This window comes from Emys orbicularis, chromosome 1 (assembly GCF_028017835.1).
Source record: "Emys orbicularis isolate rEmyOrb1 chromosome 1, rEmyOrb1.hap1, whole genome shotgun sequence".
NCBI lineage: Eukaryota > Metazoa > Chordata > Testudines > Emydidae > Emys > Emys orbicularis.
Window position 1 is genome coordinate 354,863,732 of NC_088683.1, and position 14,488 is coordinate 354,878,219.

At 45.5% G+C, this 14,488-nt stretch overlaps 1 protein-coding gene across 2 annotated transcripts in view; it reads right to left on the minus strand.

Annotated features, from left to right (window-relative positions):
• Positions 1 to 13,676, minus strand: part of ACER3 (alkaline ceramidase 3) — a 71,111-nt gene extending 57,435 nt beyond the window's left edge. The window contains exon 1 of one of the 2 annotated variants that reach the window (XM_065423253.1): positions 13,547 to 13,676. In XM_065423253.1, coding sequence (XP_065279325.1) covers positions 13,547 to 13,649 — 103 coding nt within the window. In that variant the 5' untranslated portion in view covers positions 13,650 to 13,676. The remainder of the gene's footprint in view (positions 1 to 13,546) is intronic. The other variant, XM_065423254.1, reaches the window with a different exon arrangement.
• Between the last annotated feature and the right edge of the window lie 812 nt (positions 13,677 to 14,488).

The window sequence follows — 14,488 nt, forward strand, 5'->3', positions numbered from 1 at the left end:
GGAAAAGGGTTGACAGTGGGTGTACATGGACAATGGTGTTCCAAGCATGAAGGGTGGCACAGAAGGGGGTGTGAAGATGACCAAGAGAAGAATATAAAGGAAGTTTTCAGAAAGACTAGAGACAAGTGTATACAGTTGGAGTGCTAGCTGGACAATGAAAGCAGAGATGTAATGGGTTAAATTATAAACGACTTTGAAGATGAGAACAAGAAATAAATCAGATGAAAGGCAAGAAGAATCACAAGATTCAAAGACGGGGAGAAGGTGAATGATGGGATAGGAATGTTTTTAGGAGAGGAGGAATAGCTGTTCAGCTTCTTCTACACCTAGAGTGAGAACTGATGGGAAGCCAAAGAAGGTTGCAATTTTAAAAGTAAGAGATTAACTTGGTATGGACAAAACTTTTATTGATGGGGATAGAGGGGAAAGTATGGATTCAGAGAGGTCTTAAAGGAACAAAAATCAGAGCCTGAAAAATTTACCAACACCTACTACACTCAGGATCAAGACTACTAGCAAAAAAATAGTTGTGCCACCACATACCCCACAGCCAGACACCATGCAGTTTAAAGGAACAAGATAGTTTACGTCTTATAATATACAATTTCGTTACTTCCATGTCTGGTTCTGCTGCTTTCCCAAGCAGCAGCAGAATTAAATTGACCTGATTCGTGTTATTTTTACTGTTGCCTACCGGTTCCAAAGAGGAAGCATAAAAACAGGCAAGACTGATTTGGTTTTCACTCTGCTATGAAAATCCCATTGTAGTGTGCCTCCAGGGTGGGAGACAGGATCATCCTTTAAATTTGGACATCAAAAATGAGTTAGATTATATGTATTACCTCTCTTCCATCTTTCCCTGGACACTAAGGCGTGGAGAAGACTTCTACCAAAACAAAGGAAATGTCATTCGCTAAGATCAGATGACCACTATGCAGAATTTGGTGAGCTAATGGCTGTCTAGCAGATCTCAATATAGGAGACATGACTACTCTACCCTGAGAATGTCAGTGCTCTTGAGAACTGGCCTGAAGCTTAACTGAAGGAGGAATGCTATGACAGTTGTGCAGACTACCTGTCCAAAGTAGAAGTACAATACTGGGTCTCATCAGAGAAAGCTCACCACTTCAAATAAAAAAGCCCTGGTTTGATTGGGATAGTAGCCGTCATGAGGCCCACTCTAATAGATAGGAAAGGACAACGCTTTCTGTAGGGGTTTAATCTGGATAGCGCGATAGGGAGCAGAATGAGGCTCCAAAGTCATGCTCTATGACCTCACGGGGTTTGAATAAGGTTGATGCACTAAGAAAACATTTAATGTTGAGATCTATACAAAACAATCCATGCTGTGTCTGGTATCCTCCACCCGCTACCCACAGGGAAGTGGAGGGGGAAGAGGCAGCTGAATTCCATTGTCAAAGGTGTGGCAATTGGCACCGGCTGTATGGACTCAGGAGTGATCTTCCATCTGGTGCGCTGCTCTTCGGGCTTCATTGTCCTCATGAAGATGGGGGAGAAAGGCTGCTTGCCCTGGAGCCAGTTCTCTTCCCAGTCCTGCCTGGCTCCTCTCCTGCCGGGGGTTAACACCCTTCCTTTTGCCTGTGGCTTTTCCCAGCCTCGCTTGCTTGCTGAAGCCTGCAGGGGCACCAACCGCTGCAAATGCCTCAGAAGAAGGAGAGCTGAGGGGGGATGGTCTCCCCAAAAATCAAAGACTGCCCTGGCACAAAGCTGGGGATTACACATTTTTAAAACAGAACTGCCAGTCTAAAAATTGGGAATAAACTTTGGAATTTCCCTCCAAAAAGCTGCAGCAAGGAGGGCTGGGGGAGCCACTGGCCACGGCCTGGAGACAGAAACAAATGATGGGAACTTCAGAGGGAGAAGCATTCCTCAGCTGCCAGTGACTGACAGGTCTAGTTCTTCCCGCCCAGCAGGCACAAGTACCCACTCTAATGGACCTGAGGACCATAGCATGAAGAAGAGAGCAAAGATTCTACAGAAGTTAACAGCATTGATTCCCCACAATCCCCTAGAAAAGATTCCTACTTGCCAATAAGGAATTCATTTGTCAAGTGTTGATAATATTTATTGTATCGTATTGAAATCTGTTAAGACCTCCTGAACAAACTTTGATGGATTCTGAGCCAACACAAAAGCAACATACTCCTGAGGCCCCCAATCCCATGGAGGGGGTCCATCTGTTTGTCTCTCTCCCTCTTCCATATATTCATTTACACACACACAAAACCTTACATCTGAATGGACTCCCTGTGACTCCAGTGGGACTCAGCATAATGATCTGCCTGCATGCAGGCCACCAAAAATCAGTGGCACTCCATTCAGATGCAAGGATCCACGCTCAGAGATCCTTCTGCAGGACTGCTCTACAACTAAACCTTAGGTCTGCTGCCTACGTTACTCAGTGCTGTGAAAAATTTTGCACCCTGTGTACGGTAGTTAGGTCAACTTAACCCCCACTGTAGACAGAGCTAGGTCGACAGAAGAATTATTTCATCGGCCTAGCTACTGTTGCTCGAGGAGGTAGACTTATCACAACAATGGAAAAAAGCCTTCTGTCACTGTAGCAAGTGTCTACATTACACAGGCATAGCTGCAGCACTACAGCCGTGCTGCTGTTGTGCTTGTAGCGTACACATACAGTGTATACACACTCTTAGGCATCACGTTTGACTATGTGGGCATACACATAAAGAGATGTGACTTTTATGGAATTATAACCAGAATTGCGTAATAAGAAACCAAAACATGATGTTTGCCACATGTAGTATGTACAGTTAAGAGACACCAATTAGAAATCAATTATTAAAAAAAGAGAAAGTTAGAAGTAATTTCAGGCATTACACCTCCCAGAGTTCCATCATCAATACTTTGGATTCAATCACATCTCCTCTTTTCATAGAATATCAGGGTTAGAAGGGACCTCAGGAGGTCATCTAGTCCAACCCGCTGCTCAGAGCAGGACCAATCCCCAGACAGATTTTTGTCTCAGATCCCTAAATGTCCTCCTCAAGGATTGAACTCACAACCCTGGGTTTAGCAGGCCAATGCTCAAATCACTGAGCTGTCCCTCCTGTATGAAACACTCATACAAACAACAGGGAAAACAGACAATACAGACAACACTGTCAAAGGCACAAAAAACAAACTGAAGACATTTGTGTGTCTTTCAGTAACAGTAATTATAGGTATTACCTGGAACTATAGAAGATAAAGAATTATACAGGTGTGTTATTAAGTCAGCAATGTTCCTTTAACTTCACTCATTTTGCATAACTGTAAGATTCTTAAGTTCTTTTTGAAGGTGCAAATTCATATCATTCCATTCATAAGTCTGTGGGTGTTGGAAGTTTTCAGACAAGAGAATTAGAACAGGGGCATTTATATGATTTAACATTTGGAGTGGCAGCTGCCGAGATGCCAGCCATATGAATGTTGAATTTGAAGTACTAAACATGATGTATTTGGTGCTTTAAGTAGCATTAAAGCATTTTATTGCCATTGATTAACTACGCAAATATTAACAGGTAAACACAAATGGCATATGCTCATACCACTTGTTAAACCCCTTTCAGCATGCCAGCAACAGCAGATAGATGAAAACTGATTGTTCAATATATTTGGACTTTCAAAAAGCCTTTGACACAGTCCTTCAAAAGAGGTTAAGCAACTAAGTAGTCATGGGGTAAAAGTTGTGTCATGAATTAGAACTTGACCAGAGACAAAAAGGGAAGGACTAAATAGTTGTCTGTCAACTAGGCAAAAGTTTAACAGTGGTCTCCCAAAATGTTTTGTGCTAGGGCTGGTGTTTAACATATTCATTTGTGACCTAGAAAAGAGAATGAACAGTAAAGTGGCAACATCTGTCAATGACAAAATAATTAAAATCAAAACTAGGGAAGACCATGAGGAAATGAAGAGCAGTTTCTTAGCTTGCTGCTCTAACTACATTACCCCTTCTTTGCTCCCCCACAATTCACTGTTAACATAAGCAAAGTAATGCAAATCGGACAAATAATCTCAACTATTGGTACAGGTTGGTCAGTTCTATATTAACTTTAACCACTCAGAAAGAGAGACCAGGCATAATTGTGGATAGCTGTAATCACATCTTCTCAATGTGAAATAGCACTCAAAAAGGCAAACAAAATGTTATGGTAAAAGTAGTTAAAGTTAAGATCAGATTTCTGTTTAATGCTCCACTCTTCTAAATGCTCTAAAATCTACACGGTTACTTGGATTGCCTTAAAATTTGCTGTCCCTTATGGGGTGCAGGATTCTGTTAGTGATCCAAATTTGGGGCCATTTCCTGAGATACAGCATTTCTTACAGTTGAGTGATTCTATCAACCTTTTGTTGCTCACATATAGAGATCAAACGAAGACTCAGATAATTGCATCAGGATGTCCAATGCTAGCGGGTGACCCCAACAGAGTACAAGGCTCCAAGCAGACCATTGGGCAAAGTTATTTGTAAAAGATTTTGCTTCTGTTTAGAATATCAGAAGCCTCACGTGTTAAGACATGATACACTAAAGCTATTGCACTACGCATTTGCAGTAAGAAAGGCTAACTAGCTGGAAAACAACGTCTACAGTGCAATAAACTACCCAAGGCTGGCCCATGTCAACTGACTCGGGCTCGCAGAGCTATAAAATTGCACTGTAGATGTTCGGGCTCCGGCTGGAGCCTGGGCTCCAGGACCCTCTCCCTTCTGGAGTCCCAAAGCCTGGACTCCATACCAAGCCCGAACGCCTACACTGCAATTTTATAGCTCCGTGAGCTGGATTCAACTGACATGGGCCAGCTGTGGGTAGTTTATTGTACAGCAGACCTACCCTTTGTCACAAGACATGGATTGCTCCAATGAAATGTCACACCACCAAATCTGAGCTTCACATCAGGCACAGAGTTTAAATTCAACCCAGGGTAGAAATCTGAGGCAAATATGCAGGCATGTTGCTCCAGTGTGCCTGTCTCAAGGGGGGATTCTTATTTTAGGGAAATAACTTTTTTTTTTTTTTTAAAGAAAATTAACTATATAAGCAAATGCTCTCTGAAAGAGTGATTGGGGTGGAAGAGTGGGGGAGGGGTTGGGGAGCAGGTGATGGGGAGAGGATATGGACTAGGATATATACTAAGGCAGGGTTGAATACTGGAAAGGGGACATGGGGGTGAGTGATAGGGGATGGAGAGAATAAGGGCAGGGGCGTCTGTCAGCCCCATGTTCTCCTCCCATGTCTGTACACCCAACCCATCTGCAGGAATGTGACCCCTGACCCTTTCCTGCCCTCCCTCATGCGAGGCAGATTCTGGAGGGCGTTTGCCTATCTGGGGGATTGAGCGCCACTTCCTACCCCATATGTGAGCTGGGATCTGGGGTCACTGCCCCTCTTGTCTGAGTCCCACTCCCTGCCCCCTGTGGGTGTGTACACCAGGACTGGGGGCCTCTGCCCATCTATGGGGGCCTGACTCCATCCCTGTTCCCCCTCATGCAATCCACATTCAGGGGGCTTGCCTTTCTGGGGGTGTCTGAGCCCCTCTCCCTACCCACATGTGATCCAGAATCTGGGGAAACCCTGCCTCTTTGAGTGGAGAGCTTAGAACAGGCACGCTCAGAGCATGCATCAACAACACGGCTAACATGGGGTGAGAAGCTGAGAATGGGTTTACTTAACTTTACTCAACTTTCAGGGGTTGGCAAACTTTTTGGCCCGAAGGCCACATCTGGGTATGGAAATTGTATGGCGGGCCACGAATGCTCACAAAATTGGGGTTGGGGTGTGGGAGGGGGTAAGGGCTCTGGCTGAGGGTGCAGGCTTTGGGGTGGGGCCAGAAATGAGGAGTTCAGGGTGCGGGAGTGGGCTCTGGGCTGGGGGGGGTGCGGGGTGGGTGAGGGCTCCGGCTGGAGGTGCGGGCTCTGGGGTGGGGCTGGGGATGAGGGGTTTGGGGTATAGGAGCGGACTTCAGGCTGGAACCGAGGGGTTCAGAGGGTGGGAGGGTGATCAGGGCGGAGGTTGGGGCACCCGGCGGGGGTTGGGGCACCGGGGGGTAGCTCAGGGGTGCAAGCTAAGGGCGGTGCTTACCTCAAGCGGATCCCGGAAGCAGCGGCATGTCCCTGCTCCGGCTCCCATGTGGAGGGGCAGCCAGGTGGCTCTGCTGCATGCTACCCCGTCTGCAGGCGCTGCCCCTGCAGCTCCCATTGGCTGTGGTTCCCAGCCAATGGGAGCTGTGGGGGTGGCGGCGGCAGCATGTGGAGCAGAGCCCCCTGGCTGCCCCTACGAGTAGGAGCCGGGGGGGACATGGCGCTGCTTCTGGGAGCTGCGCAGAGTGGCCCCTGACCCTGCTCCGCAGCTGGAGCACCGGAGCAGGGCAAGCCCCAAACCCCACTCCCCAGTGGGAGCTTAAGGGCTGGATTAAAATGGCCCATGGGACAGATGTGGCCCACGAGCCGTAGTTTGCCCACCCCTGCTCTACGTCCTGGTTTTCAGAAGGTTTTTTTGCTGAACTCTATGTTCTGGAAGGACATTCACCATCACCAGGCAACCTTGACTTGGTGTTAATACAGTTTTTTGCCACTTAGTAAAGACTGAGATGAAAAAAATTGCTGAAAACATGGTAGTGCCATTACATAAATGGATGGGATGCCCTCACCTTGAGCTGCATGCACAGTTCTGGCCACCTCAACTCAAAAGAACAGAAATAGAAGGTATCAAACAGGCAACAAAAGTGATTAGAGATATGGAGAGAGATTGAAAAGACAGAGTTTAGTTTATAAAGACAACAAATAGAAGAGGATATGATAGAAATATGTGAAAACAGATGCTGCAGTGAAGTTAAATTGAGTGTTCCAACTTACCCACTCACAATACAAAGGGGCATTCAGCAAAACAGAAAGGAAACAGGTCTAAAACTGATACAGGATTTTTTCTTAAGTATGACGTAAAAATGCTGTACCAATGAGATCAGAGGCCAAGAGAGCAGTAGGATTCAGTAGTAGAAGTTAGTGGGATTTAGATAAAGGGTCGACATTCACATGAAAAATGAGAATATCCAGAGTAACATGGGACAGGATAACGAAAGTCTATGACGAATACATACCCTTGTGCATCAGGACATAAGCCACCCACTAACAACCAAGGGCTAGGAAGAAATTTCTCCTAGAGATAGATTATTCATTCCATAGTTGTCTATAACAAGACCCATTACACCTTTCTCTGAAGCATCCAAAACAGATCTACAAGAGGCGGACCACTTGTCTGAACCAACATGACAAATACTATGTTTCTAAATGCTGTTTGCATGCTAAATAAGCATGATTAGGATGCTGGCATGCCTCTTCTTGTGACAACTGTTGATCAGAAGCAAAGAGAACATGTCACTAGACCCATTTTAAAGCCTGTTCCCTGACCTGCGCTAATGCTGTCCTTGGTCCCACCTCTTGAAATTGAAATTAATGGAGATATCCCATCTCCTAGAACTGGAAGGGACCTTGAAAGGTCATCGAGTCCAGCCCCCTGCCTTCACTAGCAGGACCAAGTACTGATTTTGCCCCAGATCCCCAAGTGGCCCCCTCAAAGATTGAACTCACAACCCTGGGTTTAGCAGGCCAATGCTCAAACCACTGAGCTATCCCTCCCCCCTAAAATCAGAAGTCATGTTTTGGATATTCTCTACATGTATTGGTTAATAAGTAATACTGAAATAAGGATAGAAGAGACTTGCAAATCTGAGAAGTGATCAAGATACAAACATAGTTTTAGAATAACGTATTACTCAGGGAGAAAGCACCCTTGGGCAAAATTTCAGGTGGCTAAAAATCGCCACAGAGCTTTGATTTGAAAACAGATAATTGATTGTATAACTGTTCAAGATGCACCATTTCCCTCAGCTGAGGGTCCTGACCTCCCTAGGGGCATCATGGAGAATTTCTTTTAGCTTTAAGTATTAATTTAAATATGGGAAAGTTTCCGTTTTTTACAACATAATTGCTAAATACATATCTCATGTTCTCTAAGACAAACCCTTGTTATGTTCATATTAGTGGATGACAGAGAGGGAACACGACTTGTCAAGCTGATATTCGAACCAAAAACAGGGGACATGGTGATGTAAACACCACACGGGCTCAATTGATGTGAAGCACCCTGGTCTCTAACCATCATTTTTAATTAGAAATAAGGAGATGACACACACAACAGAACTTAAGATTGAATGGCAAGCCCAATATTTTAGGGGTGGGTGGGGTTTTTTTGTTTGTTGCTTTGGTTTATTTACAAAGTTTACAGAGTTTGCACAATTCAGTATGCGAGCACTCGGGGCTAGAACGGATTGGTTCAAAACAAGTGCTTCAGTATTGTGTTGTCCTCTCACACACAAACAAGTGCCATCAGCACTGCACTCTTGACCCACTCTAAAGAACAAACTAGTATGCACGCAGATTAGACCAACAAAGGGAATAAAGTACAGTTAGGGGTAAAGGTCCCTTTAGGCTTCAAGGTTTTAAAAAATAATTGCCTTTCAAGACCTGTGTTTCTTTTTTCTCAGGCAGAGGAGAGGGCGGGAGCATTTGGAGTCTATTTAAATGAAATAAAAAAACCCAAAGATTTTATTTCCCATTGGTATCAATGATCCAACAAGCTTTGCCACAGAATGCAGATATGGAGGAGAAGATTAAGGGAGTTGGAAGATGTTGGAGAAAGAGTTGTGGAAAATCAGTCAGGTAAGTGGATCAAGGCAGGCAGAAGGGAAATTTTATTTTGGAATTGTGAACACCAAAAACATCTCAGACAGGAACCTTTGGGTTCGAATTTATTAAAACAAACAGTGTATACTACATGACCTCACACTCACATCTCTGAATACATAAATTTGATCAGCTGCCATCATTTACTACTCGTTCAGAAAATGAATAGGAAAGAAATACACGTAGGCTTCCGGATCAGCACATGAGCACAATGTCTCAGTTTGTACTGAAATTAGCATATCAAAAACATTTGCAAAGTGGCACAATGACTTGAGTTGCAAAACAAGCCTACGTTTTTGGCTCTTAGTGTTTTAGTAAACCTGGTTCACACTTAAAAATTAGATCAACACTGCTATGTTGCTCAAGGCTGAAAAATATCATGCCCTGAGAGCCATATTTAGGTCAACCTAACCTTCGCGGTAGACACGGCTAGACTGAAGGAACAAGGGTTTATTGGCAATGCAGGAAGCCTCTATGTTATAGCACTACAGCAGCACAACTGCAGCTGTAGTGTAGACATGCCCTTAGATAAGTACAGTAAAAGCTTTTTTATCCAGCATGTTGGGGGAATGGGAGGTGCCGGTAAGTGAAAAATGCTAGTTAACTAAGAGTGAGGGAGTTTGGGGGGTGAGGCGGGTGCAGGGGGCTCTGGGAGGGAGTTGGGTGCAGGACAGGGGTTGGGGCATGGGAAGGGATGTGAGGTGCTCACCTCGGGTGGCTCCCCGCAAGCGTCAACCAATGCCTGAGGACCCTAGGCTGAGGCATGACAGGCAGCTCTGCACACACTTCCCCCGTCCACAGGTGTTGCCCCTGCAGCTCTCATTGGCCACGGTTCCAGGCGAGGGCAGCACGCAGAGCCGCCTAGCCGCGCCAACCGGACTATAAACCAGACTTTCTATAAAGATTAGAAATGCCAGTTTATAGAGCTTTCCAGTTGGTACAGGGCTGGATAACACGGCTTTTACTGTAAAAAGAACACATGGTTTAACCCTGACAGTGTCCTGCAAGTTTCAAATATCCAATGGCTTCTTATAAATTATTTGGAATAAAAACTGGATACAAAAATTAAGAAATATTGTCATTGTAGTGAGGGGCTCTCCAGTGCTTGTAACACATTGGACATCCTGCTTTTACAATCTAGTACAAAAATCGGCATACCTCTACCTAGATACATGCAGGTTTACTGAAGAAGTCTTGTGCCTTTCTACCTAATGAGAAATTGCTGGTTTGTTACCCAAGAACATACCACTCATAACACAAACTTTTTTCTCCTCCATAAACAACATAATTCTAAAAGCAAGCACCAATGTGTTTTATACTGCTATGTAATTGTTAATGCATTTGCATATTGGTCTGAGGTTTTTTTTATATATATCTGGTATTATTGCAAGTAATATCTACAAATAAAACAAGAAGAGAAAAACTTTTATTTTACAGTATGCTTACCTTGTGCATTTGAGTTTCAAATAGGATGTGATAGTAAAAATCACGAAGACTGTCAGGGAGACTCAGGGACACATACAGAATGGAAAAATACTTCAAATTCATTTTTTAAATTCACTAGATATCAAACTGACAACAATTGTAATATCCAAAATAATTAGATACAAATAAGGGACTTCAGAAGAGCTATAACCAAAGGTCATGAAAGATCCCATGGTTCTTTTATGAAGGACAGGTTGTTAATCCATTTGCTCTGATTTAAATTACAACTCTAGTTGATTCATATCCTCTCAAACTGAGCTTTATCTTTCCTCTGACCCTCACATTCAGAACACTCTCCACTACCGTGATGTCATCTTTGTCTTCTCTTTCTTTCTCCGCTTACTCATAGGATGTAGAGATGGAAACCTATTGGTTCACCCTGGTCTATCTCGACAATAATGGAAGATTATTCCATAACGTACATGGATTAGACCAGGGGCTCTCGAACTTTTTTACTGGTGACCCCTTTCACATAGCAAGACTCTGAGCGAGACCCCCCTTATAAATTAAAAACGCTTTTTTATATATTTAACACCACTATAAATGCTGGAGGCAAAGTGGGATTTGGGGTGGAGGTTGACAGCTTGTGACCCACCATGTAATAACCTCACAACCCCCTGAGGGGTCCTGACCCCCAGTTTGAGAACCCCTGAATTAGACACTAGTAAAATCTAATTTTACATTTGTAAAAGTAATGGAGCCTCCTCCACTTCCCTGGAGAGATTATTCAATAAACTATACCTCGCTATCAAGGAGCATGCAGATGTTCAGTCTAAATTTTTTTCTTTTTAAATTTTATCCCGGTACACCTATTTATATCCTCTTATACCATGCTAAATAATTCTCATTCCTTCTCGGGGTTTACACCCTTCAAATCTGTGTAGATTTATGTCCCCTTCATCAAATTCTGCTGCTTCTTTACATCTCTAAAATTATTTTATTCCTCTCCATATCTAGCACCTACTAGCATGGGCTAACACGTTATGTCCCAACTTCCTCATTTTATAGCCTTTCAATCCATACAAATATGCATCTTACTAGTCACTACTCTTTTTCACCCTTAGATCTATAAATGGTTAAAGTTTGGCAAAAAATGATAAACAAATGAAAACAAGGTCTTACAATGGAAAGTTTCAGGCAACCTTAACAACAGGCAGCACTACCAGCCCCACTTCTAATACTGACTTTGTTTTTCTAATACCTCTGTAACTCTGCCTTGTCTACACTGCTGCTCTCCTACTCCTACACGCCTTCCCCTGTCCACTCTCTACAAAAGCTTCTCTCATGACCATTCCCTTTATCTTTTTCACCCACTCCAATGTTTGTGACAAAAGAAAACCCAATAGGATCATCTGCATCATCCTCCCGTATGCCTAAACCTTCCAAAAATGGATGACAAACTTCCTCCCACTCATTCAAAACACTTCTGAAATCGTACCTAATCTGTGAGGCATCCAAACTATACTCAGCTATGATTTTTTTCTAATACAAGGCTCCAAACACTCTGGGGGAGGGATCTGGTTTGTTTGATCCTGCTCTCCTAGACTAATGTGCAAACAAGAGCCCTTAACTTTAAGCCCACACATAAACCTTTGCAGCATAAGGCCCCTACCATACAGCAGCACATATGCACTATGACCACCATCACCCTTAAACATGACACAAAAATACATAATTATGGGGGGGGAGAGATAAAGGTCAAAAATCAGTATTTTTCATAGCACAATCTGCACTGCCATGAATACAATGTGAGCATCTCCTCTCTTGTGATCCAAGGCCATCCCTAGGCACAAAGCCTGACAGCTTGCTGTCCCACCTTCGGCCCCTAAAAAATAAGACCAGCTTGATTAATAAGTCCTGCCTGTATTAACGTATCCTTCCTCAAGTGCCTCTTCGGGAACAACTGCACTTTGCTTTGTCCATCTTAGACCGTCACTTCTTCCTACCTCCCTCGCAAAGGGCAGGGAATGTGCCTCACTCTGTTTAAGGCCTATGCAAACTCATGGCGAGGCTTAGAGGAATTCAATTTTGTATCTATATAATTTCAACAGATATCAATGATAAGCATTTTCAAAATTATCATCTATTTAAATTTTCACAGTTGCAGAAAATTATGGAAGGGTCAGACAGTGGGTGGTGGTGGTCAGATAATAATTACTTAATGACAGTAGACGCTGAATTTAAAAAAAATAAAGTTTTATAACACAAATTGTCAACATTGCCTGTCAAAACATAGGAAGCAAATATCCTCAAATCAAACTCTAATAAGTCTCTAAGCAGCATTTTTCCTACTTTGCCTATTTGTATATTTGGATTATCACAGATGGAGATTTTATGTAATCAGTTTGCCAGTGTATGGTAAAACTGACATTTACCAACGTTTACTGATAAAACTCTAATCCTTTCACGCCTGGGCAGGGCCACCCAGAGTATTCAGAGGGCCTGGGGCAAAGCAATTTTGGGGGCCCCTTCCATAAAAAAAAGTTGCAATATTATAGAAATAACTTAGAGAATTTTTTCACTTCAAGGTCCCCAAAACAAAGACAAGGTTTTCATCTCAAGGCCAAAAGACCCTACACTTTACCAGAGCTCTATATTCTCGTGGGGGCCCCTGTGGGGCCCAGGGCAAATTGCCCCACTTGCCCCCCCTCTGGGCGGCCCTGAGCCTGGGTAGGGCACTATGTGTGTGATTTTTGATTTAGAATCTTCCTTTTTCATGTCTTTAAGGCCCCAAGCCATCCCAAAGTCCATAGCCAATAGCCTGTTGCCATCATCATCTCCTCTCCCTCTCCAGCAGCAACGCATCCCAAGGCTATCCCCGGAGTCAGAGATTACAATGCCAGAAGGGACCCTTGTGAACATCTAATCTGACCTCCTGCACAACCCAGAGCAGAGGGCTCTGCTGCATTCACTCCTGTTTGAACCAGCGAGTCTGGGGCCCACCTTTCACTAGCTCCTGCCTAGAGCCGCTGGGATGCATCACTGGGATAACAGGTTATCCGTTTACACCAGCCGCGATGCAGCGGCCACGAGTTCGGGGACGGGGGCTGTCAGTTTCTCTCCTCACAGCGGGGAGCTGGGGAACAAGGGGCTGCTGGGACCTTCTCCCCCTTCCCAGCGGGGCTCGAGGGGGCTGCTGCAGAGCCCGGCCTGGGCTCCTGGCCCGCATGCAGGAGGAGGGAGGAAGCCACCCCCGGGCATGGCGGGGAACGAACAGCCCAGCTCGGGGGGAAGGGAGGCAGAGCCCTGGCTGGGCCGGCCCCGGCCCGGCCTCAGGCCCCGGCCCGCCGGCACTCACAGAACTCGGCGATGTAGTAGGACACGGCGTAGTTCTCCTCGCACCACTCCAGGGTGGAGGTGGGCGCGCCCCAGTAGCCGGCCCTGTCGGCGGCGGGAGCCATCGCGCAGCGCTGCGTGCGAGCGAGGCCGGGCCCGGACGCTCACTGCGCGGCGGGGGGAGGTGGCTCCGCCCACACGCCGGGCCTGGGCGGGGCCGAAGTCCGGCCCGCTCGTTGCCATGGAAACTGGCTGCGGCCTTCAGGGCGTTAACGCCTGTCGGGAAGCAGCGGCTGTGACCTGGTGGGGCCCGTTCGTGGGCGACAGGAAGATTTGGGGGCTGGGGGCAGGAAGGAGGAGGGGGTTGGGGGGGCAGGAAGGAGGGAAGGTTTGGGGGGCTGGGGCAGGATAGAGGGATGGTTTGGGGGAGCTGGGGGCAAGCAGGGACAGGTTTGGGGGCGGGAAGGAGAATAGGTTTGGGGGCTCGGGGTAAGGAGGGACAGAGGTTTGGGGGGCTGGGGCAGGATAGAGGGATGGTTTGGGGAGCTGGGGGCAAGCAGGGACAGGTTTGGGGGCGGGAAGGAGGATAGGTTTGGGGGCTGGGGGCAGGAAGGAGGACAGGTTTGGGGGGCTGGGGCAGGAAGGAGGAAGGTTGGGGCAGGATAGAGGGCAGGTTTTGGGGGCAGGAGCATGTAGAGGCTGGGGGCAGGAGAAGGGAGGGATGGAAGCTAATATCTAACATGATTCTAATGGCTTAGAATGTCATTTCCAATTCGTGTTGATGCTGTTTTACAAGGCAAACAGTAATACTGCTCTGTGCTAACCAGGGTATTTTTTGTTTCTTTCTGGTCAGTTTCACTTTCTAGTGCTCCAGAATTTGAGTTGCAGACTTGGCAACTTCAATTCGAAAAAACCCCACAGGTTTCCTTTTATATTCAAGCATGAACAAGAAAATCATTCTATT